This window comes from Seriola dumerili, unplaced genomic scaffold (assembly GCF_002260705.1).
Source record: "Seriola dumerili isolate Sdu_G_001 unplaced genomic scaffold, Sdu_1.0 BDQW01000391.1, whole genome shotgun sequence".
NCBI lineage: Eukaryota > Metazoa > Chordata > Actinopteri > Carangiformes > Carangidae > Seriola > Seriola dumerili.
Window position 1 is genome coordinate 452,322 of NW_019174646.1, and position 16,164 is coordinate 468,485.

General features: G+C 41.3%; 2 protein-coding genes across 2 annotated transcripts; both read left to right on the forward strand.

The window, feature by feature from the left end:
- The first annotated feature begins 379 nt into the window (after window positions 1-379).
- Window positions 380-7,534, forward strand: LOC111233410 (von Willebrand factor A domain-containing protein 7-like). The gene is made up of 16 exons (XM_022761211.1): window positions 380-625; window positions 770-1,003; window positions 1,193-1,289; window positions 2,189-2,323; window positions 2,439-2,634; window positions 2,808-2,977; window positions 3,413-3,525; window positions 3,654-3,770; window positions 4,191-4,409; window positions 4,822-4,954; window positions 5,136-5,288; window positions 5,404-5,496; window positions 5,612-5,910; window positions 6,225-6,361; window positions 6,585-6,744; window positions 6,861-7,534. The coding sequence occupies exons 1-16, from the start codon at window positions 380-382 to the stop codon at window positions 7,416-7,418; spliced, it is 3,060 nt and encodes a 1,019-aa protein (XP_022616932.1). The 3' UTR covers window positions 7,419-7,534.
- Window positions 7,535-9,140: 1,606 nt separating this feature from the next.
- Window positions 9,141-15,992, forward strand: LOC111233411 (sodium- and chloride-dependent GABA transporter 2-like). The gene is made up of 14 exons (XM_022761212.1): window positions 9,141-9,279; window positions 9,360-9,494; window positions 10,690-10,830; window positions 11,461-11,548; window positions 11,667-11,799; window positions 11,880-12,014; window positions 12,085-12,188; window positions 12,309-12,433; window positions 13,753-13,865; window positions 13,953-14,090; window positions 14,340-14,442; window positions 14,915-15,015; window positions 15,171-15,341; window positions 15,885-15,992. Exons 1-14 carry the CDS (start codon window positions 9,162-9,164, stop codon window positions 15,990-15,992), a joined length of 1,713 nt encoding a protein of 570 aa, XP_022616933.1. The 5' UTR covers window positions 9,141-9,161.
- The last annotated feature ends 172 nt before the right edge of the window (window positions 15,993-16,164 follow it).

Below are 16,164 nucleotides of genomic sequence, written 5' to 3' on the forward strand. Positions count from 1 at the left end.
CTCTCTTGGTTCAGTTCAGCTAAATGTTGTTTGATGTTGGAACATTATTTTCAACATGCATCCATAAAAGGCAAAGCAACTAAAATAGCTTTGAAAATAACAAATAAAGCATTCACAAAAAAAGCTCAAATTTATTGAGGCTACACACGGAAGTGTAATGTGACAGGTGTTGCTTGACAAACCTGACCTGACTGCAGTTCCCATCTGTGTACAGAGCATTTTAGCATCTATTTAGGTCTATACCATGTGCTATGCCTATTAAATACCTTAAAGTTGGATGCAAGAGTGTATTTTGTATTGCAATTAACTGCAAAACCCATGGTTTTATTTTATTTTATGCAGGTAGGATGTGACATACTCAGCCTATCTCCAGGACATAATGTCAACAGGCAGAGGAAGAATCTGGGAGGGGAGTGGGAAACCATTGTACTGGTTTATTCTCACTTACCTCCTCCTTCTGCCTCTACCATGCTTGGGCTTCCTCCCCAATTTTTGGTCTCGAGTGTTAACGCTGTCCTTTGACTCGCACACGCACCAGTACATGACAGAGCAGGCCATTCTCAACGTCACCTTGGAGACTCTGAAGGGCACCAAAAAACACCAGGGAAACCATGCACAGGAACAGGTGAGCTGATGTGTGCAGACAGTGTATTTACTGAGCGTCCAGTATAAAAGAGTCATTGAGGTCAATCATATTATCCATGTGATATCGAGCACTGAACTACTTCTCGTTCCAATGATGGTAAAAATCAGCCTGTGTCCCTCCCAGACCAGACTAGGCCGTGGCTTCTGGAGAGATGTGAAAGAGGTGGTGAAGTCCAACGCTGCCATGGACTTCCTGATCTCCACCAGGTCCGACCCGGTGTACCACTTTGATTCAGAGCGTGTGGACAGCGCCATGGTGATGTTACGGCAGGTGTGGGCTCAGACTCTGCTCTCAGTACGGGCCAAAGAGTACCAAAGTGCTCGCCACAGCTTGGGCCAGCTACTCCACTCCCTGCAGGTAAACAGACATGATAGATGAAGATGTGAAGATGTGATATACTGTAACAGTGGTAATTAGTTACAATTTATATATTAGCTTACTTCTGAACAATACTGTTTTACAATTTAAGAACAATATTTTTAAATACTCATACATAAACACAATAAAACAGGTAAGGCTTTGTCTTTCATACATGTGTTTTGCCAGGATTTCTACAGCCACAGTAACTGGGTGGAGATGGGCCAGCACTCCATATACCTGCACCTGCTGCAGCCAGAGGAGCCTGCCATCCCTGTGGCTAAAGGTAATTCATATTCATATCTGTGATTACACTACTGCCCACTTCATCACATCAAAACCTGATCCTATCATGACGATCTTACAAAGCATCTCTTCACAAAATCAGTTACTCAAGTTACTGACTGCAGATGTTTGCCGCATGGTGTCGATTGTGTATCATGATTAATATCACGATAAAGATCTCCCAGGACACAGTTTTCATTTGGGTTCATTAAAAGGAAAAACATTTATTGTATTCCAGATCAAAACATAAGGCCAGATATGGTTGAACAAAAACAAAACAAAAACAAAAATTTGGGGCATTTTCCAACATTTGCTGTACATTAATTCATGATGTGCCAACTATTGTTGCTGACTGAAAGCATAAAGCTAAACAAACTAGATGACAGGTCAATAGTTTGTCAGTGGAAAGGCAGGTAATCTGTGGCTGGTTCAACAACCACACCTAGCAACACAGACATTTTGGCAACTACAACAGTGGAAACTCTGACTATGTAATGTATACATACTGAGGATAATGGCTAAAGAAAAACAAGTCTACAGACACATGGCTGATCAGGTGATGGGCAGAAGGAGGAAAACACAGCCAGTTCCAATGTACTTGACCTTAAACCTGAAAAGTAATGTGAAGCCTTTTAACACGTTTTAACTCAGAATGGTAGACATTCCCTGTGACCAATCATTTGCCAGATAACTTGTAACAAAATAAAGCTGTTGCATACTGTACCAAATCCTCACACAGTGTACTTGATGGTGAAGAAAAGACCTTCAATCCAAAGAGTGAAAACTCAAACAAAAATGATTGGAAAGTTTGTATAAAAAACAAAAAAAGACAAAGGGCATACAATAAGGATTTGGAGCTTTAACGATGATAAACTAAACCCTCACTCTTTCTGTCCACAGAGGACACCCCTACCTGTATGGAGTGCTTCAGTATCACCTGTCGAAACAACCTCCTGCCAAGACTGACAAACACACAGCAAGACCCCCAGCTGCTCACCACTGGCTACTTCAGCACTGACCATCTAAAACCTCAGGGTATGTACAGTTTCAGCCACCAACAGCTGCAGTCCTGCCAAAAAAAACATGTGAATTAAAATCAAAAGCATTTTCAACACAGAATGTTTTCATGGCTTTTTTTTTTACTTTTCAGGTAAATGTAGTCATGGAGGTATTCATGACAGTAGCCGCTATATGGGGGCTAAAGGGGGCATCAACAAGGACAGCACCTCACCTCTCTTCTCCCCTCACCATTACCTCCATGTGGAAGCTGCCACTTTGGCTACTGAGGCCACCCTGAGTGTACTGAGAGACCTCAGGGACACTGTTGGTCACAAAACCTTCCTCCGGTAACTTTAAACTACTGTTACAATTGTCTGAATAGAAGACACTGAATAATATGCAGCAGGGTCCAAAAGTCTGAGACCATTTTCCCATTCAGCTTCCCAAGTATATGTTGCAAATTTCAGCTGATGATGGTATGTAGTATGTTTTTATGATCCTTCTAAACTTCTTTTGACAGGCTCTTCAGTGTGAAGCAGGTCCCTGCACTGGTATTTGTCATGGACACCACAGGTAGCATGTTTGAGGAGATCACTGCTGCTCGCCTCCGGGCTCACGCCCTCATCCAGAGCCGAGCCAACAGCCCTGGGCAGCCTGGCACCTTTCTACTTGTGCCCTTCCATGACCCAGGTAAGAGATATCTGTCACAGTTTGGAAAGAAAATAGTATTGTACAGAGCTGGAAAAATCTGCCTGAAGAGCTGGGCTAAAAAGTCATATGTTTGACTTCTCTCTATTATGGCCAAAAGCATATACCACAATACACTACTACTGCACAGGAGAGAAAAAAAACAAACACCTTTTGTGGCTCCAGAGGCAACCATGCAAAATTTGATACTGCCTGAAGTGATGTCACTTGAGTCAGTGTTGAATGAACACTACAAAGTTGCATTAGTGGTGTCAGAAAGAAGCAAGCTTACCGAGGCTACATTAGCCACTAGTGGTGTTATACACCCACATCTCCGACCAAACTCTCGATATCTCTGGCTCTGCTGCATTGTTATTTCAGAAAAAGTCAGTGGCTGTTACTTACCATCTAACATTTCTGGTCTACTGTGCTCTGCAGCTGTAGGACCAGTGTATGAGACCAATGACCCAAACCAGTTTATGCAACACATGGAGAACCTGACGGCGCTGGGAGGAGGAGACGAACCAGAGATGTGTCTCTCTGCCATTCAGGTAACTTTATACGCTGTTGGTTTTGTAGGACTCGAGGTGAAGTGATCAGGTACAGTGGGGTCCAAGCTGCATGTGTGAATTGTAAGCACATGTGGCAGCTGATTTCACATTTCGCTGTGTGTTTACAGTTGGCGCTCACTCACAGTCCACCACTGTCAGAGATATTTGTATTCACTGATGCCTCTCCTAAAGATGCCCACATGTTTGACGCGGTGAAGGCACTCGCACTTGAGAAACAGAGCAAGGTAGGTTTTCATTTTAAAGATTATTCCTCTCAATAAAAGATTCGTCATCTTCAGTATTGTACACATGCGGTTAGTCTGAAGACACTGAGCCATGGTTTTACTGGGATACGTTTGAATATAACATCTCAGACTTAAAGGTTTCACCTGATGATATTAACAGTTCAAATTTTCAAGTCAGGAAGTCATTATCTACATTTGCAGATGTTGATTATATTGCTTCAAATAGGAGGAAGAGTATTACGTACATTGTGCATGTGCATTTTTTTTTCTGAGATGAATTGGGAAATGAAATGTGTCTTATCTTACATCCGGTGCATTTACTGTGGACAGAAACTGTGACAAGCAAGAGGACAAGTTGTATTTTGGGCACATTTCTTTCAGCTCAACCATCACTCAAGTTCCAATCTGATTTTCCCACAGGTGACATTTCTCCTAACTGAAGACCCCAAATATACAGAGACCAGAGGGAGGAGGAGGAGAAGGAGGAGAAAGAGGAGGAGTAGGGAAGTTTTGTCCCCTGATCGTTTCTCTCTCTACTCTTCCCTGTCCTCCCTGTCAGGAGGATTGACTATATTCACCACCAACTCTGACATCCACAAGGTTTCTACCATAGTGGAGGATAACACAGCTGCTGACAAGGTACAACATTAAGATCCTTTTTAATGGGGATAAACATTTTACATGTTTTTTTCTCCTGCTTTCCTACCTTGATAATTATCTCACAAGCCTTCAGATTTATCTCGTGGCCCATTATGGGTGTCCCGACAACTGAGCTACATCATTACTAATGAGTCTCTGGTTCATATTCCTATTAACAATCTGCTCACTAATTTTTGTGCCAGTTGGAGGCAAGCATTAATACGCTCCATAGAGCTGACAGGAACCGCAGGGTTTGGTAATATCTGTGTGTCATTACGGGAACAACTCCTTTCACATAAAAGTTGTTGTGTGATCCATTTTCATTATAGAAATGTTGACTATCTCTTCAAAGTAGAAACATACATTTATCATTGAGATATGTCCAGCACATTTTTTCCTCCTTACTCCCCAGGTGACCCTACTCCATGTGGAGAGTGCCCAGGAGTTGATGTCCTCCCATTGCTTCAGAGTTGACAGCTCAGTAAAAAATGTCACCCTACATGTCACTGGCATTCTGACAGAGTGTTTCCTTACCAATCCTTCAGGTACATCTAGGGCAGAGTTATAGGCTATACAAGTATAAGCTGGAAGATAAATCTAGGCAGCATTAATATTCTGGGAACTACTGTCTGAGCTGCACTTTTGTAATGTTCCATTACCACTGCTCTTCTATACATTTGACAATAAATTATTTTCCACAATTATTCCTCTTTCTCTCCTGTTCAGACCAAAGCCAGTCTCTGTTGAGCAAGCAAGGCCCCCTAGCAGAGTTGGAGCACTTTGAGGGTCTGTACCGCATCAGCCTGCTTCCCCCTATACAGCCAGGCCAGTGGAAAGTCCACGCCAAGAGTGACGGACACCTCACGTTCAATGTGATAGGTAAACAAAAACCGTGCAAGACACTGAGAAAATCCCCCTACAGATAATTATTTGCACATTAGATATTATTAGACTGCACTTTAGATAAAAGGTGTCTTTTGATCTGCACCACCAGGTGACAGCAGTGTAGATTTCCTGTATTACTTTGCCACTGTAACCAATGAGACACACCCAGGTCTGGCCAGAGTGGAGGGCAGTCCAGTAGCAGGTAAGGTATTGATATATAATTGGTGATGCATCAGTGACAGTCAACAGTAAATCTCACACCCAGGAATGTGCCTGCCATCTAACAAAAACACTTTCTACCTTATTTAACTCCCCAGGTGTCCCTGCCTTTCTGGTGCTGGCTGTTACAGGCCTGGCTCCAGAGGACGAGGCATCTTTCACTCATGTGATGCTGCTGGGAGGTCAAGGGGAGACGCTCCAGCAGGTGACGCTGAGCTCCCCCTCCTCCTCCTCTTCTTCTTCATCGTCATCCTACTCAGCGGACGAGCTGGTGGGATGGCTGGACTCTGTTCCCAGCGTTCCCTTCTGTGTTCAACTTACAGGCCGAGACAGCAGAGGAAACAAGCTGGAGAGGGTTTCAACAGAGATGGTGCAGCCCACTCGTGTTCAGATACAGGTAAGCTGTAGCAGTGTTACATAAGACATGGGTTGCTCTGGGAACAAGGAGGTCAATGCTGTGACTCAGTTGTTAAACATGCTTTATGGGTGTTAATTTCTCTCTTCTGTCAAACAAATTCAGGGTTTTACCTTTTTATTACCCACAATTTCTACCCGATTCTGCAGTTCCTTTTAGCTCTATGGAACATTTTAGTATCTTCTAGCTAACTGTTTTGACTTTATGGCCAGCAACTTTTCCTTGACCAACTTTCCATCAAAATTCTGTGTTGGTGAATATTCTGATTCATACAATTTCATATTTTTGTACCTCAGGTGTTGTCTGTCCCTCGCCTGGTACCCGGCCACAGCACAATAGTGGACTTCGACATCCTGAACCATGGCCCGGCCCGACTCTTCAGTCTGAGCATGGATGATGACTGTGGCTATCTTCATAAGAGTGGACCTCACAGGTAGGGTAAAAAACAAAACAAAACAAAACATCTTGCTCAGTCACAGAATGACCAGCAGAGAACTTAAGCTGTTGTCTCTTAATAAGGTAGTAAAGTAAAATAATTTTGAAGAGATGTACATTTTTAAATCAGAATGGTCACCATAATTATATGTGTGCTGTCAGAAATGAATAAAGCTTCTAAATAAAACAAAGTTTTTAAAGTTTGACTTTCTGTCCCTCAGCTTCCCTGTTGCAGAAAACGGGTCTTTCCATGAGCAGGTGAACATCCACACTCCTGCCACGGCTCAGGCAGGAGCGACTGTCACTCTTACACTCACTGTTCGTGTTCATAACTCTACAGAATCAAATTACGCAGTGACCTACTTGACCGTGGTGCCCCCGGTGAGCATTAACTGAAAACAAACAGGATACAATTCATGCAGAAGTCTCCTCAGTAATCACCAATTAATCTCACACACTGATCATCGCTCTGACATCACTTCCTCTTCCTCCTGTAGGATCCTGACACGTCCCCACCATTCTGCTCTGCTGTAGGAGAGCAGTCCACCTGTCCCTCCATTTGCACACAGTCTAGCTGGAGTGCGTCTCTGGTCGTGTCAGACAGAGGGCGCTCCGGCCTCGCTGCCCTCCAGCTACAGAGGGGTGAAGGCATTCTGACTTTATTCCTCAGCCCACCACCCACAGAGGAGTTCATGGGAAACACCCAGCCTGGCACTGACCAACAAGAGGAACACAGGGACATGACAACCAGTGGAAGCCACTACCACCACCACCACAAGGCCAGATTAGAAAAGGGAGACTCCCCTTTAAATGTGTCTGAATGGGTCCTCGAATCATCTCAGCCACTGTGGGTGAGGTACACGTCCAGCTGCTGCTCTGCTCAGGCAGAGCTGCTGGTGTGGGATACGGCTGGAAACATGAAGCGCTGCAATCTAACACCTGGTAAGCAGAGGCAGCTAAGAGACAGGACTAGAGAAACCAGTGGAGCTGGGCGGATTAAACTCACAGGCATCTTTTTCTTGCTCTTAAGCCTGTTGTGGTATCCTCTGCTTTAGCTTGTTGTGATTACTAATGTTTTGCAGGTCAAATGAATCTATGTGTTGATCACTGGATCCCAGTATTCCAGACAAGGAGCTCATCAAAGAAGATATAAAGCTTGTCCTTTTATAATGCAAAGAAATGTGTCTTTACTTATTGCTGATACTGATTAAGTGTTTGCTACTGTAATTCTTAAAAAGTGCACTGAATAAAAGAATGAATAATTTGAATATTGCTGTCAATAACTTTGCTACTACACATATATCCATCTACACACTTACACATACATTCATACTCATACGTACACATTTACAAATACAAACATGCACTTACATACGATCATGCATACACTTAAAAATGCCATTAAAAACATTAATATAAAAAGCAGACACTGAAAAGTAACAAGAACACAGCAAAGCCCAAAGACTTTTGAAAGACATCTTTTGTGTCTTTCAGTTCTGCCTGCTGTTTGTTCTGCACTGGATGTGTGTAAACACAATACTGCTCTATAGGAGTTTGTTTAAACTGGTGTAAATAGAGATGCTCAACTATCATTTGAGCAAAGTCTGACTGATGCAGGCTCCTAAGGCTAATTACATAGGACAAAATATATTGCATCATTTACTCATAATGACAATTTGAAAATAGCTGACATATATTTGCTTCCATTTGTGTGCCTGGGCATGTGATAAAAAGAAGCGGCTGGTAAGAACAGATACAACTCAATAAATATGAAGTTAAGACAGATGAGGATATGTATAGAATAATTAGATGATATGTGCAACATCACAATAATATGTTAGAAAATGTTATCCCTGAGACCTTTAAGATTTGATTTGGCTATATCAAAAAATACACTTTTATGCTCCTGATGGTTAATTATGATTATGACATATTTTCATGGGCAGAAAGACCAAAAAAAATGGTCAAATAATATGATGATTATATGAGTTATCCGCCATTTATGGCCTTACAATGTTTGGTCTGATTTGGTTTACAGCTGGTTTGTTTGTAGGAAAGGATTTGTATGAAAGTACACAGACCTCATGTACAGTCCCGATGAAGGCAAGGAAGCTGAAAACACAGGGGAAATTAAGCATGATGTGTAAGAGGTATGCAACTTGTTGAATTTCAATTGACACATCACAAATACCGCCGGAAGATATTGAGAAACCAAGTGGTCATGCTTTACTTCAACTGCAGAATCTTCCCTGCAAACATCTGTTTAATTGTTTTGGAGTGAGCCCATGTGGCTTCTTTCAAACCAGACTTTGATTATGCAGACACTGTCTGACAGGCGAAGTTTGGCGAAGATTATTTTAGGCCTGTTATGACATAGTGCTGCAGCATACATCAATGTCTGTGTCGTCAGCTTTCAGATATCTGAAGGCTTCAGATATCTACTAAACTACATAATGTTGAAATTTATATTAAAAAATGTGTTTGATTCTTAGTTAAAAGCGTGAATAACTTAAGCCTTTCCTTGCAGAAGTCAGTTTCTCAAGGAAAGCAAAAATTGTTTAATTAACGATCAGCTGTTCTTTTAGAGATTGAAATTCCAGCTCGGCCAGGAGGTAAGTTACATTACAAATTAGAACTGAATAACTGTCAGGCGGTTACTCATTACACCTTTAAGGAATCAATGTAGAGGCAGAGACAACCTGAACACGAAGCACAGAGGTTAAGAGGAAGATTGGGTCCAGACTGAGCTTTTGGGGATGTTGAATAGAAAACAGGAGACACAAAGCAAGCAAGAAGAGATGGAGGAGAGAGGACACTGGGGCAGTAAGGTGGAGTTTCTCCTGGCTGTGGCGGGAAATGTTGTCGGACTGGGCAACGTGTGGAGGTTTCCTTACCTCTGCTACAAAAATGGAGGGGGTAAGCATAAACAATACTCACTGCTTGTTATCCAAAATGCATAGTACAGGTATGCACTGTTGTGTATTTTGTAAATTCAGGTGCATTCCTGGTGCCGTATCTGGTATTTGTGGTGACCTGTGGCATACCTCTATTCCTGCTGGAGACCACCATAGGCCAGTACACCCAGGAGGGCGGTATCACCTGCTGGAGGAAACTGTGCCCGCTGGCAGAGGGTAAACTGTTCAGGACCGATTGTAGCAGAGCAAGGCAAAAACTTAACCTATTGTACAAACCACAAAAAGCTGGAAAAACCAAGACTCACTGGAAACTATTTTTGAAATGATTGCTGACAGGAGTAGCTGTCATTATAGACCTATGGTATTTCCCCACTGTGGGAAAGTTTCTTTTTTCAGTTCAGGCAGTTCAGTGTTTCACTGAGGTAATCACACTAAGAAGGGATGTGTGAGGCAGTAACACATTACCCACTCTACTGTAGTCAAAACAAACTTGAACACAAATGATGAAAGACCATATATAATGGTTGTCAGCACAAGGCAAACATTGACAAACTAACATCTACATGTTCTCCGTGACCCCTTTTTCAAGCAAAAAATATATATTAATATTTAAACAAGGGAAGTTGGAAATGTTTGTAGTTGTGTTATTGAATGTTTATTTTAAGGAACACTCATCAAACTCAAGTCAAACTTTACAGGTGTTGGCGACCCGCTACTGCATAAGTGAATGAAGTTGTATTAACCCTTGTGGCTTCAAAGCGGGCTGCAGGAAGTCACATAAACAGTGACAGAGTCGAAGTGAACTCACCAGACGTCTGTAACCGGCTCTCCATCTCTGCCATTAGCTAGAAGCTCAAATGCTACATTAGCCGCTATTAGCATGACACCCATAATACATTCATTGTGACACCCCTGAATCTCTTACCGAAGTAGCGGCAGTAGAGTTGCATTGTGGGTAATGTAGGTGCCAGGTTTTGACAAGGAACAAGAACACATCAAATGAAAAATATTTGTTCTTTGTTTTTGTTTTTTAAACTGTCTAACTATATAGAAGTGAATGGTAAACCAAAGGAGGAATGTTTCTTACAACAAGGACTGAATATTTCAAACATAACCGTCATGAGTTATCTGCTACATGTACATTCCCTCAGGTAAGCTCAGGTAAAAAAAAAAAAAGAAAAAGAAATAAAAAGAATGAAAGTGCCATTTTTTAAATTTTCGTTTGGCCTTATATTTGTAAAACTATAAAATTGTAATAATTTTTATTTTCTTTTATTTATCTTTGGGGGTAAAATAATCCCTTGAGTGAGTCAGGTCATTTGTCAGGTGTTAGGTTCTAGTAATCCTGAACAATGACTGGTTTAGTGAATGGAGGATGTCAGGTTCTTCTAATGCACATCTGGCCCCGTAGGTATCGGCTATGGTGGGCAGCTGATCCTCTTCTACAGCTGTATGACTTACATTATTATCCTGTCCTGGGCTTTGCTCTACCTGGTGTTCTCCTTCAGCTCCCAGCTGCCCTGGTCCAGCTGCAACAACTACTGGAACACAGGTAAAATGGGCACTGTCACATGGCTTAAGGTTGACATGTGTGACACAGGACATGATAATACTATTTGTCATGATTTGTGTGATATGGTATCACATATCAGTGAATTTTAATGAGGTCAGTAGTGGTTTCATGTTTTGTATCAATCAAGTGGGTAACAATATATATAAACTGAAACTACACCTGTAATTTTGTACAGAAAAATGATTGATTGCATTTCCATGATGTCTTATGTTGAATCATTTTTCCACCATATTAGCCAGCAGCTAAATGGAATTCAGCCATCACTGATTTTAGTATGTGCTTTTCCTACTGTGTCATGTCAAAATGTCTTATCTGAAAAAGATAAGACAAACCACATGTTTTAATAAGATTTAGAGCACCTTTCTCAGACATTTGGTATGAAAATAATGAAAGTTAAAAGCATTTTTAAGAATCATCTACAGATGCATTAAGAAAAATTTCCTATACATGAAACGATGGGACACCACAGCACACCACAGCATGATTGATAAGCTATGCATAAGTTGACAGTTTTGCATGATGCAATTCAATGTTACCAACAAGGCAAAACTCTGACAAACTGTTTTTAAATGATATCAATTATTGACCTGAATCTTACTCTCCTTTTAGATGACTGTGTAGACTTTTCAACAAGAAATAACACCGTCCAATGGACCAACCAGACTAATTCAACCTCTGCTGCCACTGAATTCTGGGAGTAAGTCTATCATTAACAAACTAAGCCCCCAGACTGTTCTTCGCATTCCAAGAAACAATTTAGTTGAATTTCATGCAAGATAAAACAACATTTTGTTCTTGTTGATCTTTTTCCATAGACGACGAGTGCTCGCTATTTCAGCGGGGATTGAGGAGATAGGCAGCATCAGGTGGGAGGTGCTGTTGTGTCTTATTGTCATGTGGATCATCTGCTACTTTTGTATCTGGAAAGGGGTCAAATCTACAGGAAAGGTATTAATAAAAGTCCTAAACTGTGGTAAATGTCTATACAATATTACTATCTTAATATCATATCTGTATTTTTTCCCCAGGTGGTTTATTTCACTGCTACCTTTCCCTATGTGATGTTGTTAATTCTTTTGATCCGCGGACTCTCTCTTCCTGGTGCTCTGCAAGGAGTGCTGTTTTATCTCCTGCCTGAACCTTCACGACTCACAGACCCACAGGTGGGATCCTAAAGATATGCCGTGGCAGTGTAAGTGGACAAATGTACTCACTGCTGCTTTATTGGGACAGGTGTGGATGGAGGCTGGGGCTCAGATCTTCTTCTCATACAGTGTGGGTGTGGGCTCCTTAACTGTGCTAGGCAGCTACAACACATATAACAATAACTGCTATAAGTAAGTATTTGTCAGTGTGTGGCTACTGACCTGATCAAGAGCTAAGCAGCAGCATATGGAAAATGATCAACCATGTGCTAGGAATTCGTAGAGGATGCACTGTGTTTTTATGTTTTGCAGAGACTGTCTGTGGCTGTGTTTGCTGAACAGTGGCACCAGTGTGGTAGCTGGATTTGCAGTCTTCTCGGTGCTGGGGTTCATGGCTCATGAGCAGGGCGTTCCCATTGCAGAAGTGGCCGAGTCAGGTAATGGAAGCTACCAGAGATATTCAGAAAGATGCACCCTTGTCTTCCTAGACCCAACATTACAGAGCATCACTAAATTCTGGCCGTGCAGAGGAGGCCTCCACCCTGAGGTGTAGTCTACCAGTAACTTTGATAGAGTAAATACATTTTATGTTACTTAAAAACTTTTGCTTAACTACATTTTTGTTTACTTGACAGATATATTTACAAGTATCTTTGAATGCTATATAAAAACATTTAGCTGATAAGCTTTAAAATATCTCACATTGTTAAGATTAATCCAGTGGTTCTCAACCATTTGGCTTGTGAACAACAACAAACGACAACAGAAAAACTTTAAGAATTTTTTTCTGTTAAAACATATGTACTGTTACTTGTAATGGAGAATTTTTGCATTGTTGTATGGGTACTTTTATCTTATGAATCACTTCCTCCACCACTGATCCATGATGGGTAGAATCTTTTCTGCCACCTTGAGGTCAACCTCAGACACAACAAGCACAATAACACTTACTCAGCGTAAAGCCAGTGTAAGCAGACACAACTGACAGTCACCTCTTTTACACTGCATGCATTCCTGCTCTGGTATGCAGTGGGACACTTGCTCTGAGCAGTGTGCACCCTACAGACCCAGGCATAGCAGCTGACTCTAGCTGGCATGTTTTGGGTGTTTGAATTCTGTTGGCAAGGGGAGAGATGTGGTTTACTATCATCTGATGTAGTGCGGGGCCACTGTGGGGGTTGGTGTATGTAGTCTTAGCCCCCGCTTGATGTCTGGGCAAACGCAACCATGTGCATGGAAATTGATAAACTTTAGATGAACCTTTGCACTTTTTCACTCAGTCCTCATGTCAGGCCCTAGCTCTGCTCATGTTGCTTCACTCTCATGTCTCTTCTTCTCCCTACCCAAATATTTACATCACAAACACAATCAGGCAGACTTCCCAGCTACAGTGCTTCCCTCAATCATCAGTAAACACTCAGTCTATTCTTTAATTGACATACAGTACTCAGATCTCATATAAATCACATGTCACTATGCTCTTTTTTAATTCCACTTATTCCCACTTTTTGTCCCACACTTCCTCATGAAAAACCATGAATAAAAACTACAAATGATCACAAAAATAATGCAGTGCCTTGGGCCTTGTTGTTTACAGCTACATACTGTAGGTAATTAGGATTTTTTTCCTTTACAATTTGCATTCAGTTTTCTGTAAAGATAATTTTCTTGATCTGCCATTGAGACACACTCAAGAAGAGATCAAATACAGATAGTAGGAGACCAGTCCAGCATCCAATCTGATGTTGTTTCCCAGGTCCAGGCCTGGCATTCATTGCATACCCTCAGGCTGTAGCCATGATGCCTGTGCCTCAACTGTGGTCCATCTGTTTCTTTGTCATGCTCATTCTCCTGGGTCTGGACACACAAGTAAGATGCACACTGACTCTTTTTTTATAGAAGAACCCATTTCCATTTGGAAATCTACTTATTCTGTCTTGTCTGTTCTCTGTTCAGTTTGTCGCTATAGAGGTGGTGGTGACGTCGATCATAGATATGTTTCCTACTGTAATGCGCAGAACAGGCCAACGGGAGCGCTTCCTCCTCCTCTTCTGCCTCACATGCTTCTGTTCTCAGCTTGTCATGATCACTGAGGTCAGTACTTAGTCTGATACCTACATTTTTTATTTATTACCCCAATGTGGCTGTGCATTGCTGTCAAAATACAGCAATTTTTATGTCCTTATTTTGATGCTTTCAGGTTATTATAACATTTTTCTCATAACAACATAAAAGTTGATGTAATATGATAATGTGAAAATATTGGCTCCAATAGTTTTCCATATTTCCAAATTGACTTCTACATTAAAATGTCATAATAAATGTCTCTGCTGTTGTCTCCAGGCAGGGATGTATGTGTTCCAGATGTTTGACAACTATGCTTGTAATGGAGCCTGCATCCTCTTTCTCTGTGTGTTTGAAACCCTGGCACTAGGATGGGTATTTGGTAGGTTTGCTGTTTAAAATGAATAGTTCCTCTTTTATTCCTCTGTCATGTCTGTAGTAACCCTCTGGAGTCTCTGATGGTTACCTGGCAACTGGTCTCGGCTAACCCTATATGTCTGTAAACCCCCTGTATGATTGTGAATTGTTGTTTTTACACCTAGTTTTGTATGGAGGGTAGTCCAGCAATGTAGTACTGGACTTCAGTAGAGACTCTGGATCCTACATTCTCATTATGCAACCTATAGCATATGTTTCAGTACACATCCATGTATTTCAATTATCTTTCAACCATGTCTTGACCTCAACAGGGATGTTTCCCCACATTTGACACAGAACCTCCAGAGCTAAAGTGAGCATTATGTAACTGACAGACTGAAGAAAACTGTTCCCCTTTAAATCACACCAATCATTCACAAACATCTGGCCTCATCTGGTTATTCTGTACTATTTATCCAACCTCATCTCCCATCAAGGGACCGAGCGGTTGTATGACATCATAAAGGACATGACAGGTGTGCGTGCCAACCCATTCTTCAAAATCTGCTGGCTCTACCTCACACCACTGGTCTCCCTGGTGAGTCAGGCTTTCAGTGTTGCATATGTGCATTATGAATATCCTCATGTTCACCTGAATATGCATTTTGCACTTTACTGAAATATCCAGATAAATTATATATATAACACTGACAAAATAACAAACTACTGAATGTCTCTTCATTGTTTTCTCAGGGCTCTTTTATATGTTCTTTAGTGGAGTACCAGCCTCTAACCTTCAATCGCTGGTATGTGTACCCAGCCTGGGCATATGTGTTGGGCTGGGTAATGGCCCTGTCCTCCATCCTGCTTGTGCCAGGTTGGGCATTATATAAGCTTCTAACTGGAACTGGAACCCTCAGTCAGGTGGGAGAACTTAGTTATATATTATAATGAAATCAAGTGGCACTGACTCGGTCATGTGCTTCATGACTCCTTTCCTCTTAAAATCCTTGTGCAAAATATTAACTAATAAATAAAATTTGAGTATGTTCCAATAAAAATCTGAATACCTGTAGTCTAACAGATCTCATCACCTTTTTACAGACAATTACTTCTCAGATCCCCATCTGCAAAATAAGCTGTAAATTTTAAAATTATTATTATGTAGCAGAAATGTCCTTTAAAAGTTTAAAATGTTTAAGTTAATTAAAGTCTCCATCTAGCCTTAATTATAATGTTCATATCCAGAGTACAAACTTTGAAAGATCCAACAGCCAACATGCAGTATTATTGATTAAGTATTATTAAGTATTATTGTCTTAATGCTGTTTCACCACTGCAACAATGCAATAAACCCATATTATGCAACCAACTCATAACAATGGCTTTAGTTTTACATATTTGATCCAGGTCAGTGGAATGTTTGGTATTGAAAATTACTGGTGAATATTTATTTAAATTTCTTAGCGTTTCCATCGTCTGTGTCGACCTGACCTGGACTACTCACTGACCCAAAAGAAAGAGGCTGAGCTGCAGCGCGTCGGAGGGGAAGCCCTTCAACAGTTCACTGATTGATATGAAAGGTTATCTGATCCTTAACCAATTTGGCAACTATACCTATGGACCCAACAAGTACGATCTAGCACAAAGCGGGCTGGTTACTGACTGTGATATTACTATCTCTGCTTTTCCTCAGGCAAGTCTAGAATCCAGAGGTCAAAGATGAGCAAGACTTCCTCCTTTCAGT

Bases quoted from the DNA above. Each gene is read 5' to 3' on its own strand.
- LOC111233410 (XM_022761211.1), top strand. From the start codon at position 380: ATGTCAACAGGCAGAGGAAGAATCTGGGAGGGGAGTGGGAAACCATTG. The intron at 626-769 runs GTGAGCTGATGT...TGTCCCTCCCAG, and splicing joins GAAACCATGCACAGGAACAG to ACCAGACTAGGCCGTGGCTT. The intron at 5,289-5,403 runs GTAAACAAAAAC...CTGCACCACCAG, and splicing joins CCTCACGTTCAATGTGATAG to GTGACAGCAGTGTAGATTTC.
- LOC111233411 (XM_022761212.1), top strand. From the start codon at position 9,162: ATGGAGGAGAGAGGACACTGGGGCAGTAAGGTGGAGTTTCTCCTGGCT. The intron at 10,831-11,460 runs GTAAAATGGGCA...CTCTCCTTTTAG, and splicing joins CAACAACTACTGGAACACAG to ATGACTGTGTAGACTTTTCA. The intron at 12,434-13,752 runs GTAATGGAAGCT...GTTGTTTCCCAG, and splicing joins TGCAGAAGTGGCCGAGTCAG to GTCCAGGCCTGGCATTCATT.